At 57.5% G+C, this 24,032-nt stretch overlaps 7 protein-coding genes across 7 annotated transcripts; 4 read left to right on the top strand and 3 right to left on the bottom strand.

Moving 5' to 3' along the window:
- Window positions 1-277: 277 nt before the first annotated feature.
- MKK02DRAFT_36915 (ribonuclease III domain-containing protein) lies at window positions 278-1,750 on the top strand (the record flags this gene model as incomplete). The annotated part of the gene is made up of 3 exons (XM_053089519.1): window positions 278-1,006; window positions 1,074-1,342; window positions 1,390-1,750. 3 exons carry the CDS (start codon window positions 278-280, stop codon window positions 1,748-1,750), a joined length of 1,359 nt encoding a protein of 452 aa, XP_052945697.1.
- A 363-nt stretch (window positions 1,751-2,113) lies between these two features.
- Window positions 2,114-3,443, bottom strand: MKK02DRAFT_36914 (uncharacterized protein; the record flags this gene model as incomplete). The annotated part of the gene is made up of 3 exons (XM_053089518.1): window positions 2,114-3,016; window positions 3,080-3,234; window positions 3,362-3,443. The coding sequence occupies 3 exons, from the start codon at window positions 3,441-3,443 to the stop codon at window positions 2,114-2,116; spliced, it is 1,140 nt and encodes a 379-aa protein (XP_052945696.1).
- Window positions 3,444-3,869: 426 nt separating this feature from the next.
- Window positions 3,870-6,339, bottom strand: MKK02DRAFT_25520 (putative mitochondrion organization and biogenesis-related protein; the record flags this gene model as incomplete). Its single annotated transcript, XM_053087054.1, has 6 exons — window positions 3,870-4,060; window positions 4,121-4,203; window positions 4,253-4,800; window positions 4,861-5,536; window positions 5,586-5,696; window positions 5,813-6,339. The coding sequence occupies 6 exons, from the start codon at window positions 6,337-6,339 to the stop codon at window positions 3,870-3,872; spliced, it is 2,136 nt and encodes a 711-aa protein (XP_052945695.1).
- A 513-nt stretch (window positions 6,340-6,852) lies between these two features.
- Window positions 6,853-9,919, top strand: MKK02DRAFT_25484 (putative cystathionine beta-lyase; the record flags this gene model as incomplete). Its single annotated transcript, XM_053087049.1, has 7 exons — window positions 6,853-7,126; window positions 7,183-7,423; window positions 7,478-8,086; window positions 8,130-8,526; window positions 8,585-8,904; window positions 8,954-9,461; window positions 9,509-9,919. 7 exons carry the CDS (start codon window positions 6,853-6,855, stop codon window positions 9,917-9,919), a joined length of 2,760 nt encoding a protein of 919 aa, XP_052945694.1.
- Window positions 9,920-10,240: 321 nt separating this feature from the next.
- Window positions 10,241-13,930, bottom strand: MKK02DRAFT_33228 (uncharacterized protein; the record flags this gene model as incomplete). The annotated part of the gene is made up of 10 exons (XM_053088678.1): window positions 10,241-10,904; window positions 10,958-11,399; window positions 11,508-11,577; window positions 11,642-12,245; window positions 12,329-12,439; window positions 12,707-12,782; window positions 13,065-13,137; window positions 13,304-13,559; window positions 13,621-13,797; window positions 13,833-13,930. 10 exons carry the CDS (start codon window positions 13,928-13,930, stop codon window positions 10,241-10,243), a joined length of 2,571 nt encoding a protein of 856 aa, XP_052945693.1.
- Window positions 13,931-14,333: 403 nt separating this feature from the next.
- Window positions 14,334-16,504, top strand: MKK02DRAFT_44613 (histidine phosphatase superfamily; the record flags this gene model as incomplete). The annotated part of the gene is made up of 10 exons (XM_053093015.1): window positions 14,334-14,771; window positions 14,820-15,007; window positions 15,067-15,190; window positions 15,239-15,316; window positions 15,370-15,419; window positions 15,477-15,747; window positions 15,807-15,953; window positions 16,004-16,060; window positions 16,109-16,314; window positions 16,360-16,504. The coding sequence occupies 10 exons, from the start codon at window positions 14,334-14,336 to the stop codon at window positions 16,502-16,504; spliced, it is 1,704 nt and encodes a 567-aa protein (XP_052945692.1).
- Window positions 16,505-16,826: 322 nt separating this feature from the next.
- MKK02DRAFT_25800 (uncharacterized protein) lies at window positions 16,827-21,995 on the top strand (the record flags this gene model as incomplete). The annotated part of the gene is made up of 17 exons (XM_053087093.1): window positions 16,827-16,855; window positions 16,909-16,968; window positions 17,017-17,141; window positions 17,188-17,308; window positions 17,354-17,438; window positions 17,473-17,682; window positions 17,770-17,994; window positions 18,036-18,306; window positions 18,340-18,557; window positions 18,608-18,826; window positions 18,875-19,322; window positions 19,369-19,514; window positions 19,566-19,705; window positions 19,737-19,835; window positions 19,885-20,969; window positions 21,004-21,772; window positions 21,824-21,995. The coding sequence occupies 17 exons, from the start codon at window positions 16,827-16,829 to the stop codon at window positions 21,993-21,995; spliced, it is 4,422 nt and encodes a 1,473-aa protein (XP_052945691.1).
- Window positions 21,996-24,032: the final 2,037 nt, after the last annotated feature.

Genomic DNA, 24,032 nt, shown 5'->3' with positions numbered 1-24,032 from the left:
CCCAGGAGTTTCAAGCTGGGCTCGCCCTCCATGGATCAGTCATACTCGGACTCTGTATTAAGATCACGACTTTACACAGAGTTGGCCGTCCGCTCATATGTGATGGGCTGCCTGAGAAGCTATCGCCGTGGATAATGCCAGATGAGGCCAAGAGCCGGGGTGCCACAATAAGCTGTCCGGAGTAATCTCGGCGAATTGTTTGGCGTATCGATTAGACCTCGGCTTCGGATTGCCTGCTTCGTTCTTCCTTCCTCCTCTCATCCTCGTTTATACAGCAATGTCTTCCTCAAAGGCCTTTGCCCTGCCCGCAAGGCCTCAGTCGCTGGCTGAGCAAGCCGCAGAGAGCAAGACCAAGGTCATCAGCGGCGGCATCAGGCTGGGGGGTCCCATCACTCTGCCTCCCGCTCCGGTGGCTCTTCCTTCCTCAGAGGCTTCATCGTCCTCCTCGCAGGTCACCCCGGGCGGACCGGGCGGATCTTCGCCCATGGTCATCAGAGCCCTCACGAGCGAGCCCAAGCTGGCTCTGGGACATGACACCGCCTCATCCCAGACCGCTCTCGGCAAGCGCAAGGCTCCCTCCGGCACCCCTCCCCGTGACTTTACCCTCCAGCCTGGGTCCACGGCCCGCACCGACCGCGCCGCCTCCACCTTCAGCACCTTTTCAACGGATACCAAACCTCTCCTTCCTATCGCACTCCTTCCCCTCCCTCTCCCCTCCAAGCGCTTCAAAAAGTCTGCCTCGTCCAAGGCGGTCCTCATCCCGGTCGAACAGCTCCCAGTTTACCCCCTCCCGCCACCCCCGCCCATCCGGGACGCATCACTCGCTAAGCAGGTCTTCATCCACTCGAGTTGCTTCCCTAAGACCCGGAGCCGATTCGAGGACGCCGCCGAGCGGCCAACGGAGCATTATGAGAAGCTGGAACATGTGGGAGATAGCATTCTGGGGATGGTGGTCACTACTTGGCTACACGAGGTGAAGCCGGGTCTGAGCTGTGGGACTGCCAGTGTGAGTCAGCTGTCTGACGCGGACGGCGCCGGAGCAAAGCTGGCCGGAGCAAAGCTGACCCGAGCAGAAACTTAAGGCGCATCTCGTCTCGAACGCAACGCTCTCGCACATTTCGGGCATGTACAACTTCCCTCAGCGGCTCCAGGGCGATCCACACATCCTACCGGTACTTCGAGCGCAGACGGACGTCCGAGCGGCAATGATGGAAGCGTATATCGCTGCGCTGTACTTCTCCTTCCCGGTCGAGCAGCGGTTGGGGGAGGGATTGCGGGTGATCGACGCGTGGTTGAGGGAGATGTACGAGCCGCTCTTTGACTTCTTCTACGATTATATGAAGTCAGCTCGCTTACCCACGAGATGTTGAACAGAGCTGATATTCATAGGAGCGAGTACGAGCAACACCACCTCACCCTCTCCTCCACCCTCTTGGGGGGATCCCACATCTACACCGAGGACGAAATCGCTGCCATCGACGCTTCCTCTCAGGGCATGGCGAACCTCCTCAAGATGTACTGTTTCCGACAGGACCGGGAGCTACACTTCGAGGAGGAGCGGTATGAGACGCACTGTGGGATCCTGTGGCGGCTGAAGTGTACGGTCGATGGGATCGAGGTGGGGGAGGCGACGCGGAGCGGGAGGAAGGTCGCCAAGAATGTTGCGGCGTGGGAGGCGTGTAGGCGATTGGGTCTGGTGGTGAGTGCGATTCTGAGATGTATAATCAGGCGAGAGGAGCTGACATGGTAGAAAGATGAGGACACCGAGATTGTGGACCTACCGGCAAAGAAGGATGTCGAGGGAGACACGTCTCCGCTGGAGGAAGTCTCCGAGGAGCAGGAGTCATCGCAGTAACGCGGCGACAAGGAGGCGGCCATTCGACACCATCAGACCGTAGCACGACCCAACGACTTATCGTCGAGCCAAGACTCACGGCCCGCCCTGTTCATAGCAAGCCAAGTTGTACATATTTAGCCTTCCATGTTGTACATAGCACAGCTGTAGCCCAAGAAATCGTATACTATCATCATGCAGATCGTCAATTAATCGTTTCGCCAATCTGGCTATGTACTCCTTCATCCCTCCCTACCACTGCTTACACTCCGGATCCGATTACTTCAACCTATTCATCTCCCTCTTTGCCTTGCCCAACTTGCCTCCCGTCTTATCCACCGACGTATCCAGATCATCCAGCATCTCATTCTGCTCCCCAATCTCCTGGTAGATCTCCTCCCCCATCTTCCTCTGCCTCTGGAGCAGCTTACTGAGCTCTCCAAGCGCCTGATCCTGCTCGCCCATCTTGCTCTGCTGTAGCTGAAGCACGCCCCCATCGTCCAGCGGCCGCGTCTCCTCCGTCTCCTGCGGCGGCGCCTTCTGCCCAAACACTCTTCCCGGTGCGGCCGGTGCGTGGGCATGCGAGCCAAATAGTGCCGATGACGCGGGCGTTGGCGAGCCCGAATCGCCCCCTCCACCACTGGCTCGGGAGAATCCACTTCCTCCCCCTCCTGCCCTGACTCCCGCCTCTGCCATCCTCGTCAAGCTTCCTCGTTCCGCCCGGAGATTCTCAACCATCTCTTCTCTCCGCCGTTTCTCGCCTTCCCCTAGTCCGCCCTTCAGTCCACCCAGCTCCTTCTCCAGTCGATCCACTCGGGGTCCTAGATCCCGTAAGAGCCTCTTGGCCTCAACGCCCGCCTGTCGACTGCCTACTGCGTCCGACATGCCCGCCAAAGCATCCCGCTTGAGGAGCGCCGACCGGATCGAGCGGATGAGGGAGGAGAGGGCGGTCTGTTCCGAGAGCCAGGTCTGAGGCGTCCAGATCTCGGGAGACGGGCCGACGGTCGATGAGGAAGAAGGGTCGAAGGAGGAGGATGAAGAGGAAGGGCCAGACCCAGATGCGCGGACTTGCGGGACAGCGAGGAAGTCGGTCCACCCGTATGCTTGGCGCCAGCGGGTGTCTTTGGTAGTAAGGATGGAGCGGAGGTACTGCTCAAGGAGTACACGGCGTTCCCGGATGATCTGTACGGTCAGCTCGAGCTTGAGCGGCATGGTGGTTCGGTCCTTGGTATGACTCTGGCTCACCTTGTCATCGTAGACAGATCGTGTCAAGCTCCAGACGTGCTTCCCTGGTAACGTCCCGGGTGGCTCTCTCCCCGTCGAAGATGTCAGCTCGGCATGGAGGTCGATAAAGTCCGAATAGCGCCGCGCTACGGTCCATGTCCGGATTGGCGTGGAGACTGGCGGATCAGCTTGTTTACAATGTTGACAATTTGGCAAGCGGATGTGCTGTGGGGTAGGGTCTTTGAGTGCCCATCCGATGATGCGAACTAGTCAGACAAGGAGCAAATCAACAGGCAGACATACTTTGGATAGTGTAGGTCGTATGTGGCTTAGGTTGCTGAACCGTCTGAGTCGAGGTGATGGCGATATTCTGGATGTCCGACATGGTGATGCGATGTCGACTGCACGTCTGCTACTTGTTGGTAGACTTGGAGGCGGAACTTCGCAATGTGACGAGAGTATCTCTGGTAATCGCAGATCTGTATAGGCCGAAGGGGTTATGGGGATGATGAAAGTTAGACAGAAGAAAGATGGATGAAAGCTGCAGCTGCACAGCTGGGTTCCGCAAAGATCGGCTTTCGGCTTCCCCGCATCATCGTCTCAGGTCCACTGACACATCCATCAAACAGCGCCTATGGGCTCGCGAGCGCCTCTCATCTCGCCCAGCCGATGATGCTGACCAGGTCTGAGGCAAGAGACATCGCGGAATGCATGGTAGCGTAAAGATCGTATACTATAGTATGATCATACCCCCTCTTCTCCTCTTCCCCTCTTCCGCCCTTTCCCTGTTCCCCCTGCCCGCTTCTCCAGCTCAAGCAGGCGCCACCAGCTGCCCATGAACCGGATCCACCACATTTCGCAGTGTCTCCAGGAGCGTCTCCGCCCCTCGCCTGATGCCCCAGATACTGACTTGCTTGATCCGTTTTGTATTGGCGACTTCGGACGAGACGTGGTGGGTGAGCGCCGAGTGGATCTGTTGTGAGATGGAACGCATGAGGCCAGCTGAGATGATCAGCTCTGAAGCATGGGCGATGCTTGTCTCTCAACTGAGCAGGGACTCACTCTCGAACAGCGTCCAAGAGCCATCGAAATCCCGGAGGTCTGCGTCGACTTGACAGTGAATAGGCATGAGGGTACGATTGGCACTGATGTATCAGCTACTGCATTGCAAGAGGACTACAGGATCAGACTCACTTGATGAAGGCCACAATAGGCCGGATGAGCGCATTGTTCGTGACGCTCAAATCCGTCGTGTAGATAGGCACCGCCGCCTTAAGATCCCGGAACCTCAAATCGATATCTACCGTCACCCTCCTACTCCCATTCTCCACTTCCGCCGCCTTGCTCGCCGCCCCCTCATCCTTCGGCGCCCGAAGGGGAGGTCGCGCGAGCCTGGCCGCTCCGGGATTGATATTGGATATCTTCGCCTCAGACGCAGCTGCAGCAGCTTCAGCGGCGAGGGCAGATTCGAGCGCTCTGAACCCGCCCGCCTCTGCTCCAACGACATCCGCGGGAGCCGTGGAGTCCTCCGAGTCCGGATGGTCCCCTCCAGCGATCTTGCCGACGTTCCGCCCAATCTCGTCAAAGATCGCTCGGAAGTCGACTTGCTCGTCTGGGTGGAAAGGGAACTTGATGTCGAGCACGGCATCGAGCTTGCCGGCTGTGATCCAGGACATGGGACCCGTGTGGCCGGTAGCGTACTGAGCGTGCTCGATGGGGAGACCGTCGATCCGGAATCGAGCCTGAGGTATGAGCTAGATCTTCGACGTAGAGGAGTTCATGTAGCTCACCATGCGCTTCACCAACCCCTCTTCCGACTCATTCGCCTTGCCCAACTTCTGCGGCATATGCAGGCTGAAGAGACAATTATCAAACTGCCCCGTAATCGCCTCGGCGCTCATCATGTCGTAAAACATCCACCGCTTTCTCAGCGGCCCGATCGCCGCGTTGAAGATACTGACATTGAATGGCCGCTGCCCGCCGGGCTGGTATACCGTGATGAGCGCATCCTCGACCTGAAGGCTTTCAAACTCAAAGTCTCCGGGCCGTGTGGCATGGCGCCAGTCTTCCGGCTCGAGCTGCTTGGAGGTGTCCCACCATACCGACCGCCGATCGACGACGCCCCGGACGCCCTTGATTTTCGCATCCTTGACGAGACCTTTGCCGTCTAGCCACCGCACGATAGAGAGGGTGACTTCGACTTCGTCCAGGTTCAGGTCGAACATGGTGTAATTGTCCGTCTCGGATGCTGGGGAGGAGGAGTAGGTGTCGGGAGAAAGGGACGAGGAGAGGAAGGCGGTAGGCGAGGGCGGGGCGGCAATGGATGCTTTGGGACCGGGAGCTTTGGGCTTGGAAGCTGATGAGGTGGGTGTGGGGGTTCCGGTTGGAGAGGTGGAGTCGGAAGCGCGGCGGGATATGTAGACATTCTGGAAGGTAATGGTGGATGCGCCCCAGCGGGGTACGATGGCTGATTCGAAGCTGGGATGTCAGCTTAACAGTTTGTGCACAATTGGGGCTCTCAGCTTACATGACGGTCACTCCTGTTTCTGAGGTCATGTAGTCGGAAATCCACCTCGCTGCGTACTCTTGCAACGACAAGGAGTTGAGAGTGGCGAATACTGCTGATACGAATGTCGTACTAGATCATCAGCTGAGCTCCCCTTCGGTCGTGACCCAATCGACGTACGTTCCGATCAATATCCATAAAGCTGGAAGGATCAGCTTAATCCAATATACGATATCCGGAAGCTGCACTCACTATTACCCAAGACGAACCAGCTCGCAAAGGCACTCATGTCATCCGTATTGAACCGCCTCCACCCTCTGATCGTGAACCACTTGACACGGATTCGTAATCTTTCCCACCAGCTGGACGCCGCGCCTAGCAGCTCTTCCTTGCTTGGCCGACCAGTGGACGTGAGGGGCACCGCCGCCCGCTTCATCAGCCGCTTGATGAAGGGCGAGTAGTCCTGGGCATGGTCTCGCCGAGGCCCGGCTAGGGGCTTCGACGAGGAAGCCGACGCGCCGGGCGAGCAGTGAGGACAATCATCCTTTCCCGACGGAGTGGACTGCCACCGGCGCTGAGTGAGCTGACGGATGGATGTCGCTCGAGCCAGCGACCGAGACTGAAGCAGAGACGGCGCGGTCTGCGCTTGACGAGTGAAGAAGGACCGGATAACGAGGTATCGATCTCCAGTGACGGGACGCGCGACCGATGCCCGGCTCGATGCGAGAGCTGATCTCGCTGCTCGGAGCGGGAGGTGGGCTGTGAAGCCGACCATACCGCCTGGAGCTTGTCGGAGCTGTACTTGATGACAGGCAACCCTTCAAGCCCTCAAGAGACTAGCTTAGCTGACAAGCGACTGCACGAGTAGATGAGCGACGCAGTGAAGAAGGATCGCCGGTGAAAATCGTAACCGTTGAGCTGAAACCTTACCCCGTGGAGAAGTAACGTAATTCGCCACCCACTGGCACCACGTCACTGAGGTTATCGTGCCACATCTACAGCCTAGAGCAGCTCACTCTCCTATGCACGCTCAAGCACATCCGAGACGTCGGGCTGTACATCGATGCCTTGGTTAGCCAGAAGGATGCACGTATGACAAGCAGGCCATGTGCCCCGCAACTCCTCTCTTCTGCGATAAGGCGGCTAGCGCCGGTTACCCCAGATAGCGTGATCCGCTCTCTCTCCCATTTTCCGTGAACAGCGACTCGAGCTCGTTTCATCGCCTATATTAACTCTCCAAAGCTATTACATCTTGTGCATTGACCCATATCTTCACATCTAAGCAAAGATGTTCCGCCCCCAATATAACGAGGATCCCTCCTCACCGACCGAATCATCTCTCGCTACTTCAATCTTCGAGTCACCGTCTCACAGCGTCTCGGACGCAGACAAGCGTGCAGCCCAGATTGCGAAATGGCGCTTCTCCACTCTCGCTGCGAACGTTGACACGAAGGATCAGTACGGGGCCAGCTCGACTCCGATATATCAGACGGCGACGTTCAAGGGGGTGAACGGGGAGTATGACTACACCCGGAGTGGAAACCCAACTAGGGGTGGTTTAGGTGGGTCTCCCTTCAACGCCGTGATCCGTGCGGCATGAAGCTGGACTGATGGGTAGAATCACACTTGGCTAGACTGTATGGCGCATACTCTGCCTTTGCTCTTTCGACTGGTATGACATGTCTCGACATGATCCTCCGGCTGGTCAAGCCAGGAGAGACCGTTCTCGCCGGAGACGACATTTACGGCGGCACCAACCGTCTCTTGACATACCTCAGCACGCACGGTGGTGTAGACGTCAGACATCTCGATACTACCCGTCCGGAGCTGCTGCTGCCGCACCTTGGCGGAGGCAACAAGTGAGCTGACCCTTCTGTTCGCTTGGACAAACAGAAATCAGCTAACTCTCACAGGGTCACTATGGTCCTCCTCGAATCACCTACCAACCCCCTACTCAAAATCGCCGACCTCGGCGAGATCGCCGCACTCGTCAAATCTCGTGCGCCGAACGCCCTCATCGTCGTCGACAACACCATGATGTCGCCGTACCTCCAGCGCCCGCTCCATCTCGGCGCAGATATCGTCTATGACTCGGGCACCAAGTACCTCTCGGGCCACCACGACGTCATGGCCGGTGTCATTGCGGTCAAGGACGAGGCGGTACACAAGCCTATCGCATTCATGATCAACTCGGTCGGGTCCGGTCTTGCGCCGTTCGACTCGTTCTTGCTCCTCCGGGGAGTCAAGACGATTTCGCTCAGGATGGATAGGCAGATGGCGACTGCGCAGCTGGTCGCGGACTATCTGGACGCTTTGGGTTTCTTGGTGCACTACCCGGGGCTCAAGCATCATCCCAAGCGGGATGTGCATTACAAGCAGGCGACAGGTGCAGGGGCGGTATTGAGTTTCGTGACGGATGATAAGGCGCTCAGTGAGCGGATTGTCGGCGGAACCAGGCTATGGGGTATATCCGTGTCCTTTGGCGCTGTCAACAGTCTGATCAGCATGCCCTGCATGATGTCGTACGTCGTCTCTATTCCGTAACCAGCTCTTGCTGACAAGCAGCCATGCGTCCATCTCCGCTGCGGTCCGCGCCGAACGCGGTCTTCCCGAAAACCTCATCCGCCTATGCGTCGGTATCGAGGACCCCCGGGACCTGATCGACGACCTCGAGGCCGCTCTCCTTTCTTCCGGTGCCATCATCCACAACCTCTCCTACTCCCCTCAGAACCCTACCAAAGTCGAGGCGATATTCGATACCGACCCGTCCAAGTGGATCTTGGAGCGGGCGAAGGCGTTCCGCAGGCCGGGAGAGGAGTCGGCGATGGCCAGGCTGGTACAGGGCGTCAAGCGGTCTTTGGGTATGAGCGCTACTGAGCGGAAGAAGGTGGAGGGGGAAGTGGTGGTCTCTGCCCCGGGGAAGGTCATCTTGTTCGGAGAGCATGCGGTCGTTCATGGTGTAGTGAGTTGCTTCGCGCGGAGTTTGGGCTGTGTCCTCCAGCATCACAGCTGACCTTTAGACTGCTATTGCCACCTCGGTCAACCTCAGATGCTACGCCGCCCTCACCCCGCGATCCGATGACAAGGTCGCTCTCGAAGTGCCTGATCTGGGTCTCGAGATGGCGTGGGACATCGACTCGCTTCCATGGCATCTCCTTCCTATCCAGGTCGAGCAATCTGGATCATCTCGGCGGCTGGCGGACAAGGATCTCGACGCTCCACTTCTCGAAGCGCTCGAGGAGGTGGTCAAGGCCGGGAACGTCAATGTGAAGTCGGCGCTGGGTGCGGCGGTCGCATGGCTGTATCTATACATGACTATTGCTGGGTCTGAGGCTGAAGCGTGAGCTTTCTACTCGCAGGAACTTAAGAAGCGAAAGCTGATGATCTAGCTTCTCTGCCACATTCACCGCCTCCTCCAATCTCCCCATCTCGGCCGGCCTCGGTTCCTCCGCCGCCTACTCAACATGTATCGCCTCCGCCCTCCTCATCGCGCACCAATCCGTCCCCACCCCTTCTTCCTCGTTCACCGCAGAAGAGACTAACCTGATTGACGGCTGGGCCTTCCTCTCCGAGAAGGTCCTGCACGGCAACCCGTCCGGTATCGACAATGCCGTCTCTGTTCGAGGAGGCGCTGTTGCCTTCACTCGAGCTATCGGTGGTCGAGCGGGCGGTCTGGAGATGCTGAGCGGGTTTGAGAGTGTACGGTTGCTTCTCACCAACACGCTTGTTGGGCGGGATACGAAGACGCTCGTAGCGGGTGTAGGGAAGTTGAGGGAGGAGGAGCCGGAGATGGTTGAGGGGGTCATGCGGAGTATTCAGGCTATTAGTGATGAGGCGAGGGGCCTGCTTGGCGCGGGAGAAGTGCTGGATAGGCAACGCCTCATCGAGAGGCTCGAAGTGAGTTCCCCATTCTGACTCTCCGAAAGAAACAAGCTGATCTCTAGGCCCTGATCAAAGAGAACCACTCTCACCTCGTCACCCTCCGAGTCTCCCACCCCTCCCTCGAGACCATCGTCGCAGCAACTTCCCGCTCGCCTTATAACCTCAGTACCAAACTCACCGGCGCCGGTGGCGGAGGCTGCGCAGTCACGCTGATCCCGGACGACTTTGACCAGGCGTCACTGGAAGAGCTTATCGAGGTGCTCAGGAGGGACGGGTTTGAGCCGCACCTGACATCTTTGGGCGGGAAGGGGGCCGGTGTGCTTCGGAATGAGGAGAAGGATGGGGCAGGGAGGGTTGTCGGGAAGGGAGAGGATGAGGGTGTGGGTATGCCCCTGAGGGCGGGATTGAGGGGTGTGGGGAGGGAAGGGGTAGGGAAGTGGGCAGAGGGACTGGGGGAGTGGGTGTTTACTTGATCTTGGTCTAGATACTGATTGCTGGGATGGGTGGATGTTTCTCATTTGTAAATATATTGACTATGGACAGGATTGGACGCGGATCGCGGTCAAGCTGACTCTTCTTCTGGGTTTCACTTCTTCTTCTAACTTCTGATCCCTCTCTTTCGCGCTCGAGAACATCCTGATCAGGGCGACCACACCGAGATTTGCGAGAAGCCCGCCGGAGAGGATGTATTCGGAGCTGGCGACTCCGGTGTTGTGGTGTTGAAAGCAGCGGCGACCTTCTGCCAAAAGACGACGGGGGTGTCTCGCTGGTAAATTTGGCGCTGCTCGTCAGCTTTACGACTTTTGCGCATTGATTGCACCGGACTTCGCACTCACGGCCGCGGTAGCGGCTTTATGGGCCCTAAAGTACCCCAACAACCAAGCCACTGGGAGCGTCTCCGCCTCTCTCGGGTCCAGCCTGTCCGGATCCACCTTGCTCCTCCTCTCCTCGCTCAGACCCCCGAACTTCCCGATCGCCTTCTTCGCCAGTGCCAGATCCTCGTACCTGGCTGCAATGCACAGCACGCGCCATGGGTCCGAGCCAAAGGTGGGCTCGAAGTGGTTAAGCGCCCGCTCGCGCATACCCGGTCCGCACTCGAACTGGTCGAGAAGCTGGAGAAGGGCGGACAGGGCAGCGATGGCATTGGAGCGCCCGCGGTAAGCGTTGTTGGCGGATCGAAAGAGATCGGTGAAGTGCGGGGTGGGGCCGGACTGGGTTTCAGCAGGGCTGGAAGCAGAGGGAGGCGTCGATGCGAGAGTCGGAAGCGAGGGGCCAGGGGAGGGGTCAAGTGGATCCGAAGCGGTCGCGAGGAGGTCGGTGTGGTACATGAGATCGATGAAGAGCCGGACGATGAGCGAAGGGGCGGAGATCTCGATAGGCGGCTGTTGAGTAGCATTGGGGCCAGTCGTGTCGTTGGTACGCGCAGCGGAGGAAGTAAGCATGCTCCGGAAGACTCCGCTGAGACCGTCAGCCACTTGAGGGTTCTATTAGCCACCTCAGGCCCAGCTCACCTTGCTGCCTTCAGATAGAAGGCCTGGACCTTGAATATCGCCCCATCCTCGGACCTGAGCTGCAGCTCCGCATCATCGTCGGAGTAGGGGTACTGGAGTGCGCCAAAGTCGATTCTGATTCGCTGTGTGCGAAACCGGTGTTGGGGTCCGTGAGAACCGCCGTTCTTGCAAACTCGGCCTCGAGTTGAGGGGGGGATTTGAGGGATGTTGGGAATTTGGGGCAGGGACATGGTCCGGTATTTCACTGAGAGGTAGAAGTAGAGCAGGGGATCTGGAAGAGGCGCGCGGCAAGAAGGATGATGGATGATGGCGGGATTCTGGGTTGAAGTGGGGAGGTGAAGGTGGGTGGTCTGAGCGGTGGCAAAAATCTGAAACATCCGAGCGTTTCGGATCCCAGCCTGGGCTGCACAGGTAAGCCCGCCAAGAGCGGCGCTTGCCAGTCCTTCCTGTAGACATGGAGTTGGATATTCATGCCTATGTGATATGTGTGGGATACGGAACGATCGATTACCGTATATAGATCAGGCAGCTCTTCCTTAAAGGGCTGGACCCATGAACTGCTGGGCCACTTTTGACCAGAACCCTGTCTCCAGTTCAGTCGTGGCTACAGGGCGAATCACCTGGATAAGAGTCAGTCGCGCACTACTCGTTATGGGGAATCCGAAGTAGAGCAGGTGGACATACATAGGGCTGAACGGCGTGCGCCAAAGAACCCCCGCGGCCACGGCCACGGCCAGACCAACTCGGCAGGTGGGCAGCTTGAAGCTCCGGTTCCGCCCGAGAAGCCCGGTCATAGGCCTGCCAGTACCCGACCAGCCATGCTAGCTCGACTGATGGGGCAATATCGAGCGCCATGTGTGCCGGACATATCCCCCGCTGATATTCGCTGTCCTTCCTCCCTACGTCCTCGATCGCCTTTTTGGCCATCTTGATATCGTCAAGGACGGCCGCCAGCGCATATACCGTCCACGGATCCATGTGGAAGAGGGGTTTGAAGTGCTTGAGAGCGCGCTTGGCCATGGGGCTTGCGCACTCGGCCCAGCGCATGAGCTCGATGATCGCCACCAGGCATTTGATGCTGTTGTCTGGGCCGTGAAGCTCGTGCGTGACTGGGAAGCGAAGAGTGATAGTCGCAGGGTCGGACAGCTCGTTGTGTTTGAGCAGTTCGATGAATGCAGCGAGGACGACAGAGTGGGCCGGTACGTCGATCGGGGGACCGGAGTGGGACTGCAAGACTCCGCCACCAGTGGTGATGGGAAAGACGGAGAGCATGTTGCGGAAGGTCCCGCTGGGCTATCAGCTATTATCCACGGGCCGAGCCTTAGAGTCTAGCCGAGATGTCGTGACCAATGTAAGCGGCAAGTGGCTTACCAACTGGCTTTGAGGTAGAAGTCTTCGACCTTGAAGATCACGTCATCCTCCGACCTGAGCTCCACGAGTTCATCCTCAATGACTTTGGGCGATAGTGCTGCCATGTTGTCTCTGCGGTGTCAGCCACCCATTGATCATACCTAGAGACAGTACCTACTTGGGCCCTTCAGCGGTAAGGATGAAAAGAGAAAAAGCAACATGATCCTGATGAGAAGGTGGTCATGAATGGGTGTGCTCGGACCCAAAGGAAGGTGGATCAGTGCAAAAGCGCACACAGGGTGTGTGTCCAGGGACGTGCGACCAAGGCGAGTGGAGTGACTGTGGACTGTGAACGTGACGAGATTAGTAATAGAGAAGACTCGCCTTGGCTTCACTTACAGATCAGTGAGCGCGGCAGGCTTAGTCCACACTGCCGTTTGATGCCTCCGGACTCCAGCTCCGCCCGCACCAGCTCCTGCACAAGGTGGTCATACGCGTCAGTCATCCAGTTCAGTGGTTGTCAGCAACGGAGGTGTTCAAGTCATAGCCTCTGGGCGATGGGTCCTGTCTGACAAGAAGGTCGGACTCAATATTAGGAAGTCGATCCTTCATACCATGAGAGCTTTTCCCCGAGAGATGACTCGGTCAGATAGGCTGGGCATCTCCCGCTTCCGGTCCGTAAATTGACTGGCCAGGAGGCCACAACTGTATAAGCAGAGCGGCGACAGATACATATCTCATCCTTCTAAGCAGACACCTTTAGTTAGATCCTGCGCTTCTTCTTCTTTCCCAGAGAGTCGTCGCCGGCGGCGTGCTTCGGCGGAATAGCCCTGGCTATCGCAAAGCTAGCGGCGACTTCGTGCCACTTGAGGGTGAAGTTGCCTTGGAAGATCATGTTCTGGAGTACTTATCAGCCGAGACCCTGATTGGAGAGCTTGTCCAGGAAGGGTTAAGCAATCACGTAGGCTGACAGACAGGAAAATAAGGTCGACTCACTTTCGTCTGTTCATTCCACGCCCGACAATACCCCATGAACCAGCCCAATGGCAACCGCTCCGCCTGTTTTGGATCCATAGTGTTGGGATTGACTGTCCAAAAGTCAGGACCTCGCAAGCCGCCTAGATCGCCGAATAGCTCGATGGCCCTCCTCGCCAACGAGACATCCCCCGTTTCTCCGGCATAGACCAGGATTGACCAAGGGTCTTCCACCCAGAACGGCTCAAAGTGCGCTAGCGCTCGCTCTTCTAAGCCACTGCCGCATTCGAACTGGCGAAGAAGGTGGATGATGAGGTTCAGGCAGTTGAAACTAGTACCAGAAGGGTGGTACAGCGGATGTCCGACAGGCAGGTCCCCATAACGAGAGGTGGATTTGCCAGACTTGTGCTCGAGCAGGTGGACGAAGAAGTGGAGGATGAGGGAGTGGGGTTGGTATGTCGATGGGAGTAGAAGAATAGGTGGCGACGCTACTGAACATGTCTCGGAATGTCTCACTACACGATCAGCCTCATGTCGAGACACTACTCACCTCGCGGACATGAGATGGAACGCCTGAACTTTGATGACTACGCCATGCTCCGACTTGAGCGAGATCGTCTGATTCGTGTTATATTTTGAAGGCGCCATCCTGCGTTCTGAATGCGTATGCTGTACTGAGAAGAGAGGCTAACGACGGGAGACACAGTGGATCCGGCGGTCTTGCCTCGAGGACAAGGAGCCAGGTAAGGATGTGACAAGCGGGGCTCCACGGAATGCGCCTTTTGTCCTCGTTTCAGAATCAGCTAGGGGTAGGTGGGGTTTGGAGCCCAAACGAACAGTACTGGAACCCGCGGGTCAAGCTTCGCAGCGGCTCAGGGATCGCCAGGAAGGCATCGTACAGGCTGATGTAGTGTGATGTACCCGCCAGCAGTCCCAAGGGCATCCGCCACAAGTACTGCCACACCCCACACCGGCTTGCCCGAGTGGGTTACGGCATGAAACACCTCGACGAACGTTTCGCGAAGATCAAGCTCTCCTTCCTGCACCTACCATGTCCTCTTCATTACCGGGCCCAACAGCCTCTACGCCTCTACTACACGCTCAAGCTGGGCCTTCCAATCTCCGGCCTCAGCCTGGGTCGCCCGCTGTCTCATACTCGGGCACGCTCACCGACCCTTCATCCTCACAGCAACGACCCTTCCTTTCCCCACTCTCAAGACGACGTCGCAAGGCATCGCCTATAGTACGCGTCGTGCCTGCCGCTTTCCTGCTCGTACTATTCACAGGCTTCGTCTTCATCGCGTGGAACATCAGCTCGGTGGGGGCATGCTATGTCCCCTGGCTGTGCCGTATACTCGGCAAGGGGAAATGGAGGAGTGATGAGGTATGGTGGAGGAATACAGGGGCATATGCACCTTTTAGGTCAAGAGGGACAGGTGGCGGTCAGATCAATCTACCGAGGGGATGTGTAATCGACCAGGTCAACGTGGTGAGTACACATGCTGAGGATGATGCAGGCGAGAACTTACATTACCAGCTGCACCGTCATGCGGCGAGATACCCCACTACCGGCGCAGGCCAAGCCATGCAGAAGTCTCTGACAAAGTTGAAGGGCCGAGTGATCAAATCGCCCAGGAGACATCCTGAGCTGGACTTTCTGAACAAGGCGGACCTCGATATGACGGGCTGGAGATTCGATGCCTTGATGGATCAAGGCCGAAGAGCGTGAGTTCTTCATCTCCCCTTAGCCCACAGCTCGGCTGGAGCTCGAGCTGACTTATTAGGGCATGGCGATCGGGTAAAGAGTTTGCGGCACGATATAGGAGGTTACTGGACAAGGGTGAGGGGATATTCAGCCGATCCTCTGGCGGAGACAGGGTGGTAGAGACGGGCCAATACTGGATGCTTGTAAGTTTGTTCACGCCCTAGTGCTCGTGAGCCTCGCTCATATGTCAGGGACTCAACGACGAGGCGTTCAAAGTAATGAGCACCAAGAGCCTTCCCGGCGTCAATGTAACAATCTCGGAGGAGGACGTGAGTATAGCAAACACAGCTGGAAGCCCGGGACGAAAGCTGAAGCATCGCAGGGGTTCAACAATACACTATCGGTTCATAGCTGTTCTGCATACGAGAAGCTGTACGTTCGATTAGCGCTCAGCGAGACCATCAGTCAAGTTTCCAGCTGATCCCTTAGCGATCCTCCAGCTGGCAGGAAAGAGCGAGAGGCCGTGTACCCCTTGCTCTCATCTACGCTTCACCGCCTGAACGATCTTCTCCGCCCCGATCCCGCTCTCACATACGATGACCTCGTCTACCTGGCCGACATGTGCCCCTTTGACTCGCAGCGCGAGGGGACAGAGTGGAAGGCGTGGAGCCCATGGTGCAGGCTATTTGACGGTTACGAGTGGGAGATACTGGGCTATCTGAAAGATGTCGAGCGATACTACGAGGTCGGACAAGGCAGTGTGAGTCTCCTCTCCGTTGACCACCGCCAGGGCGCATGCTCTTGTGCTGACCTGAATAGCGATATGGCCGGACCATGGGCGCTGGCTGGGTGAACGAGCTCATTGCGCGGCTCACGGATGCGCCGGTCTCAGATTCGACCAGTACCAACCGTACCCTGGACCAAGACGAAGCGACATTCCCACTAGGCGGGAAACGGCTCTTCGTCGTAAGTCAGCTGATCTTGTGTCGACCAAAGCACTTAGCTGACTGGTACAGGACTTCTCGCATGATAATGAGATCATTGAGATCATGACTGCGCTGAACATCATTCCAGTAAGCCCAGGTGTAATGCCTGATAAGGCCATGACGCTGATGTGACAGCAACACCGCGATCTACCTACAGACAAGATTCCACGGAAACGCTCATATCAACTCTCTGGCCTGATACCTTTTGGCGCTCGCCTCGTCGTGGAGCGCATAGCCTGTGACCTGGCCAACTGGGAGCCGGACCCGAACTCGGGGGAAGATCCGGATGGGAACGGGCGGGAGGGAGATGGCCGAAAAGACTACGTTCGGATCTTTGTCAAGTAAGCTCGTTGGTATCCTGTAAAGGCACCAGCTGATGGCTCTAGCGACAAGATCTACCCTGTCGACTACATCGATTGCAAACAGTCGGGCTTTGTTGAGCATGACATGTGCGAGGTCGAGGCGTTCTTGGCGGCGCAGTCTTGGGCAACGGAAGAGGTGGATTGGGGGGTATGCTATGCGCGGGATTGACGCTTGAGCACCACTTTGTATTGAATGGGATTGTCTATATCGCTAGCTCAGTCTTTTGTCATGATCATGAGCTGGCAGGCGCTGCACCTTGGTCCTGGGTCCTCGATACTCTCGCACCAGATCAGCTTGTCCCAGATGCCGTCATCGGACGTGACGATGTTCCGTGCGTACGTTTCAGCAGCAGCTATCTCAGCGTTAACGTTGCGATTATACTTCACCTATGGCGGCATCATGAAGCTCATAGATGGCATGAGATGACACGTCAAAGAGCCATATATCAACGCATACCCTAATAAAGCGCTCCAAGGGCGACTGTGGAACCATGGGGAACGTTTCGTCGATGGCTCGGGCGTAAGTTGGCAAGCCTGCCCTCCCCTCGCAGGACGCGCTGATCAACTTTTTAGCTCGACGGCGCTGGACTCATACGTCGCCGAGCTTGGCCATGAGATATCGTATGATAAAGGGTGAGCTAGAGCGCTCCTTCCGGAGGACGAGTCCGGCTGACGGATCAGGCTATCCTCATCCCGGTTCATGAAGACCATTCTTGCCCGACATGCGGACGGCCCAGTCGTGCTCAAGATCTTCATCAAGCCTGACCCTTCGATGTCATTGAGACTACATCAAAGAAGGCTGAAACGTGAGCCGCATTACCCTGTAACAGCGCAGAAGCTCACTGGATGCAGATGAGCGAGAAGCCTTGGCGGATCTGTCCGGGGCGAATACGTATCAGATGTTCGTGGAGACGGAGAAGGCGGGGTACCTGATCAGACAATGGATAGGATCGAATCTGTATGATCGTGTCAGGTAAGTCCGGGGACTCTCCTCGCTGGAAGTTGCGCTGATATACAGTATCCAGCCTTACCTAGCGAGCATTGAGAAGAAGTGGATCGCTTTCCAGCTCCTGACTTGCCTGAGGGACGCCCGGAATCGGAAGGTATGCCTCATATGAGTCACCACGCTGATTGCAGGTATCGCATGGTGATGTCAAGTCCGAAAACGTCCTCATCACCTCGGACCTCACTGTCCTTCTCACCGACTTCTCATACACCTTCAAACCAACCTACCTGCCAATTGACGACCCCTCGGACTTCTCCTTCTTCTTCGACACGTCCGGCCGGCGAACATGCTACCTCGCTCCAGAGCGTTTCGAGGCGAAGGACGAGCGCGAACGGCGGCAGGTCGAGGAGAAGAAGCGAATGGAGGAGCGGAGAAAGCGGAAGCTAGACGCGGCGAGCAGCAAGCGAAGACCGTCAATAGCTGGCGAGAACGTGCTTGACGCAGAAGGGAGGGTTATGCTGGACGATGATACGTTGGCGAACTATCGGTCGACATTGACGGAGGAGATGGACGTGTTTTCGGCGGGATGCGTCCTGGCGGAAATGTGGACGGACGGCCGAACAGTGTTCAACCTCAGCGAGCTTTTTGCGTACAGAGACGGAGCATTGGGGCTGGAGGGTATCCTAGACAATATTGAGGACCGGCATGTTCGCGTGAGTCCTCTCTCTATCTGCTGATCTCTGCTGACCGGCAGCAAATGATCACCCAGATGCTATCCCGACATCCAGCAGAGAGACCGAAGTTCGACCTCATCCTCGCTCAGTACCGGGGGACGATCTTCCCCGAGTACTTTTACACCTTTCTGGAGGACTACATGATCTCCCTCGCCGAGCCTCCCGCGAAAAAGACCGAGAAGGGAACCTTTTCTCAGGTGTCTGCCGCGAGCTCGGGGACCAAGATGGACCGGATGCTGTCCGAATGGGACTCGATCTCTGTGCAGCTGGAGGGGACGGCGGGACAGGACGGTAAGTCTGCCATGCCAACCGTGCTGATCTCAGATGGGCCTGCATTGCTACTGCTCAACATCGTCACCTCGTCTATCCGAAATTGCACCTGGCCGAGCTCTAAACTCCACGCATTACAGCTATTCCTCCGACTCAACGCGTATATCTCGGACGAAGACAAGATTGACCGGATCATTCCGTTCACGGTCGATCTGCTCTCTGATCTGGTTCCCATTGTCCGCGCGGAAGCTTGTCGGACGCTCGTCCTTGTCGTGAGTCTCGCATCACCAGCTCTCATTCGATAGATCTGACTGAAGATCAGGTCGAGTCGGTATCGTCGGTCACGCCTATCAATGCAGCTTATATCCCGGAATACCTTCTTCCTCAACTACGCCAACTCGCCGCAGATGAGGACGTCTTTGTTCGAGCTACCTACGCAAGAGGTCTCGTCCGGCTAGCTGATGCGGCGCTGAGTATGCTCGAGTACAGTCAGGCAGCCAAAGCGCCAATGTCGGAGCTGGAGTCTTCCGGCGTCGTTGAGGTGAGCTCTCCACTATCCGACATCGGTCAAGTTTGGCTGACGCTCCAGCCCGACTACGACGCAATGCTCTTAGAAATTCAGTCTGCGGTGGAGGAACAGGCCACCCTCCTACTCACCGACCCCTCTGTCCAAGTCAAACGTGCCACTCTATCCAGCATCGCCGACCTCTGCCTCTTCTTCGGCCGGCAAAAGTCGAACGAGACCGTCCTCAGCCACCTCGTCACCTACTTGAACGACCGGGACTGGACGCTCCGGCTCGCCTTTTTCGAGGGCATCGTCGGTGTCGGCGCGTTCATCGGGCTCAAGGCGGTCGAGGAGTATATCCTCCCTCTCATGCAGCAGGCGTTATCGGATCCGGAGGAGGCGGTAGTGGCCCGTGTGTTGACCTCGTTGACGAGTCTGGCGTCTTTGGGGCTCTTGGCGAGGATGCGAATATGGGATATCTTTCAGGCGGTCAGGGGGTTGCTGTGTCATCCGGACACCTGGATTCGGCAGGGTAAGTGCTATTCAGAAGACGGAGAGAAGGTGAGCTGACGACCCAGGCGCCGTCGGTCTGGTAGCTGCTGCAGCGAAGAATCTACCGCCCTCAGACGTCTGGTGTATCCTCTACCCGGCTCTTCGCACCATGCTGCGCTCAGATATCCTGGTCGTTGACGAGCCATCGATGCTATCTTCGCTTCTGTCACCTGTGAGCCAGCTGTCTAATATCCGGTAATGACCCACAGCTGACGAAATCAAGCTGTCCAGAGCCAAGTTCATCGCTGCCCGCGCCGCCGCACTGGAGGACAGTCCACCGGGATTTTGGCGCCCCACGCAGCAGAAGGGCAGTGTCAAAGCGGCCATGAGCAAGTCTGCCCTTAGTGGGAAGGTCTCGGACAGGTGAGTAGGCCATACGTCTTCAGCTGATTAGCAGTGCTGCTTTGCAAGACAAGAATTTGTCTTCATCGGACGAGAAGATCATCACCGCTATGAAGGACTTCATCTTCAAGCAGGCGCACTCCATTCGAGCGTAAGCTAAATCTCTATATCTCGCATGGGCAGGAGTTAATCAACATCAGCCGAGAGTCATTTGACCCAGCTACTCAGTCCGAGAATGCGCTCGTCAGCGATAAGGCGGTCTCTCTGGAGAAGCTGGGCGTAACTGCACAAACGGTCTTCATCAGTCCAAGAACGGTCGAGATCGATGCCAAGGCGGATCTGCGCCGGTTGCGCCCTCTCCTCGCCTCGGATCGCGGTACACCCAGTCGGAAGAGCTCGTTCGCCAGTAAAAGCCACCGGGGTCCGACCGACAATCCGCTTGATGAGATCAGGCAGCGCCTCGCAGACTTTCCACATGCACTGCCTATCGACCGGATGTCGCCTCTTCCAGCTCCCATATCAACCGCACCGGACCTACCCGGTAGTCCGTCCGAATCGGTCATCTCGGACCTTCCTGGAACGCGGTCTGGGAAGCGGCGACTGGAAGGCAAAGCCGCTCCAGCGGTTGCGGCGAGCCATGCCAACGCCATCGGCACTACCTCGGTCCATGAAGATCTCTTCTCTGGCCGGACAACGCCGACTGCTAACGGCGCGAATACGCCTCGAGCCGGGCCATCCACCGCCCAGCCGCACTATGGAACCTCTTACGACGGCCACGACCCCTCCGTCCGCGCTTTTCTCGAGCAGGTTGATCTCGAAAACTACCGCGAGCCCCTGCTCGACTTTGGTCCCCGCATCAGTGCCGCGCAAAAGAAGCGGTCGGTCCGGACCAAGAGCGCTCCGGGACAAGGCGTCACCCTCATCGCCCACCTCACTCAGCACGTCGCGCCCATCACAGCCATCGTCAGCTCGCCAGATCACGTCTTCTTTGCTACGGCATCGGAGGACAAGACGGTCATGATCTGGGACACCGGGCGGCTAGAGCGGAGCGTTGCGACCAAAGCACGGCTGGTGTACGCTATGGACGCGCCGGTGTCGGCTCTGTGTAGGATCGAGAATACGCATTGTCTGGCGGTGGCGGCGGAGGATGGGCAGATACATGTCTTGAGGGTGCATGTGGCCGGGGCCGGGACGGGGTCGGCAAAGTATACCAAGATTGAAGGGATCAGGAGTTGGAGCGCGGAGGAAAAGGACGGATATGTGACGGGGATATCACATCTTCAGGGTGAGTACTGGCGTTGGTCTGGGCTGATTTATAGACTCCACTCTCCTCATCATCACTTCTACCTCCGTCATCGCCCTCCTCGATATACGCGGGATGACCATTACCCAGCGCTTTCAGCATCCGCTCGAGATGGGCGCCATTACCGCCTTTTGCCAATCGCAACACTGGCTCATCGCCGGCTCAGAACTCGGCATCCTCGGTCTATGGGATCTGCGCTTTGGCCTCCTCCTCAAATCGTGGCGAGCAGGCGGGGCCATCACCTCTTGCCAGCTACACCCATCGCGAGGAAGGGGGAGATGGGTCATGTGCGGAGTTGAGCGGGATGAGGCGGAAACGCCGCTGGTCGAGGTGTACGACATTGAGACGTCGAAGCTGGTCGAGGTGTACGACAACCGCTCGGAGCGAATCGGCAGCAAGGAATCGCCCTATACGGCTGGAGAGGAAGCCGGGCGAGATATACCGTCAAGGCGGGAGCTCGTCGCGGAGCTTGCCGCCCGTCAGGCTTCTGCGGGGGTGGTATACCCTCAGAAACCCGCTACCGTCCTCTCCGTCCTCGTCGGCCATCGCTTCGCCTCGCTCACGGCGCCTGAGGACGATGGCGGTCTCCTGCTTCCCTCCCAAGACAAATCAACCTCGGCGCCGCCTGGATACCTCATTACGGCGGGTGAAGATCGGGTCGTTCGCTACTTTGATCTCCCACGCCCTTCGAACGGCATGATTATCTGCGGCTCGCCAAAGCAGAAGGACGTCCTCTTCCGGTCCACTACCCTCGGTGGGACGTCGGTGACGTATACGGTGCCAAGGTCAGCGGCGGCCGAGCCCAAGGTTGGCACATCGGCGGCGGCCGCCGAGAGGGCGAAACTGGAGGCTGTTCGGGAGACGTTGGGAGGAAGGCAACCCCTCAGACCGCATTACGATGCGATCTGCGCGTTGGGCACGGTCGAGACGGGCGTGTCGAGCTGTGTGATCAGTGGGGACAGGAGCGGGGTGGTCAAGGTGTGGCGGGTCGAGGGCGCGGGGAAGTGAAGGACGCGAGTACGATCTTGAGTGTATCAAGGTATCAAGGTGTTATAGTATATTTGTTGTACATTTGCTACGGAGGAGCGCCTAGATGTTCTGGCGGCCACGATGTGACTGAGCAGTACTCACGCCAACACCTTTCTGTTGTCATTCTCACCTGCCCTTACTCGTACTCGTGGACCGAATCTAGCCACGATTCTGCATGCATAGTGGGGGTATAGCAGCTTGCTCGAAGCGCGACCACATTTAGGCTCACGCGCAATCCCTTCAAAGAACTCACCCACCGCTTTGGACCCCGTTCACGCTTCTTGGCAGGGGCTCGGTCGCCGTCACCTGCGCCATCGGAAGACTATGCGCTCCGTCGACAAAGCTGTGCAGGCCGATGTCATCTGGCAGAATGGGGGAGTAAGGGGGGATTGATCGGCTATCTGGTTTCGGGGGCGAGATGTCGACAAGTTGCCCCTTTCGGCCCCGCATGCCGATCTCGTCATACCTGCCGGTGTCCACCAACGTCATAATGCTCATGACCTCTTTCCCGGCTCTTGCTCTCCTCTTCTCGGCGTTCTCCCAGCAGTAATGCTGGGCGAGAGCTCGAGCCTGTTGAAGGCGCATGTGAGAGATGAGGAGCTGTCAAGCAATCTTGGTATATCCGACCAGAACTGCCTGGCCAGGAGGGGAATGTTAAACTCGCGGCCTCACCGGCCACCGGTAATTATCCTGCCTCACCGGGGCCACAAAGGCTGGGCATAGGCGCCTGATAGAGGAGCTTAGGATGGCTATAGGCTTGCAGTGTAGCTGCGGCGCGGGAGAGCAGGCCGAGCAGGTCAGACCGGTCAGCCAGGCCATCGAGATGTAAGCGTCGCCTCGATGGCCCCTTCCCTTCCAGACGTACGGCCCGTACCGGTGTACCGTAATGGACCAAGACACGTCTTCTATTCCTTCGGAAGTGAGATCTGTCGGCTGCCGGAAGTCATCACATGCAAGCATCACCAGCTTCGGCGACGACGTCGCAGATCGCTGATCGCTGACTGCCATAATCACACCATACAGTATAGCATATTCGCCCTAACAGCTGTCCCTAAACAAGTATCACCAGCGCAGGCTGTACCCTCTTTTCCTCTTGCTGCGCCCTTGACATTGCGGACCTTGGCGACCTTGCCACCAAGCCACGTCGACTTCGCAACTCACCAACCTCCTTCGCCCCCACAGGTCTCGCAACACCCATTGCACCCTCGCGTGAATCAGCGTGATCCCCCTGATCCAGCATCACTCAATCAAACTGAAACACACACGCCCTGCTCCTCCCCACTGTAACTCGGCGCATATTTCGGCACTGTCCCCCGCTTACCCCGGCCGACAGCGAACCTTCCTTTGAGGCCCCCGACACTTGGCGCGCAGAGCCCCAGGGGCCAAGGTCAGCTTCGGAGACGACCGCGAAACCCTATTCTTCTCGCCCTTTCTGAGTGTAGAGAACATTCGATTACCCCACACAAATCTAGCTCGACACGTTCTATACGAACGCACTCCCTCATCTCGCATCGTCCATCGCTCTTTCCCACCGCAATTCATGTACTTCGATCCGGATCGGAAACGGAGAACTGTTCTTCGGGCCTCACCTCGCACACACGCCGAGCTCCCCTTACGCCCAGGGCGCGACCGGCCGGTATTCCCGACGAGGTAGCTTGAACCAAAGGTGAGCCCTTCTTCCATGACTCTCGCGCTTGGACCTTTGGATGTTATGCGGAGCGTGGGAGTCGCATTTCATGGTTTGCAACGAGGATTGGGGTCCAGGGAAACAATGTAGATGGAGTAGGGGTAAAGGGAGGGGGCGCGTGTTTGAGGGATATATCTCGGGCGCGGAGCTGCTCGGTATATGCGCGACGGTACTCGAAGGCGTTGTTGTTGTGTATGGGGACTGAGCAGAGTTGGGCGTCGGGGACAGCGGCGATCATGAGATGGCGGTAGCGGAGGGCGACTCGGCGAGCCCCTTGTCCGGAAGTCTGGAGCTTCTTTTTCAGGTCCCATCACTGTACACATTTTAGC

Source organism: Dioszegia hungarica (genome assembly GCF_025882075.1).
Source record: "Dioszegia hungarica strain PDD-24b-2 chromosome Unknown MKK02contig_8, whole genome shotgun sequence".
Lineage (NCBI taxonomy): Eukaryota > Fungi > Basidiomycota > Tremellomycetes > Tremellales > Bulleribasidiaceae > Dioszegia > Dioszegia hungarica.
This window is presented reverse-complemented; position numbering and strand designations above follow the sequence as displayed.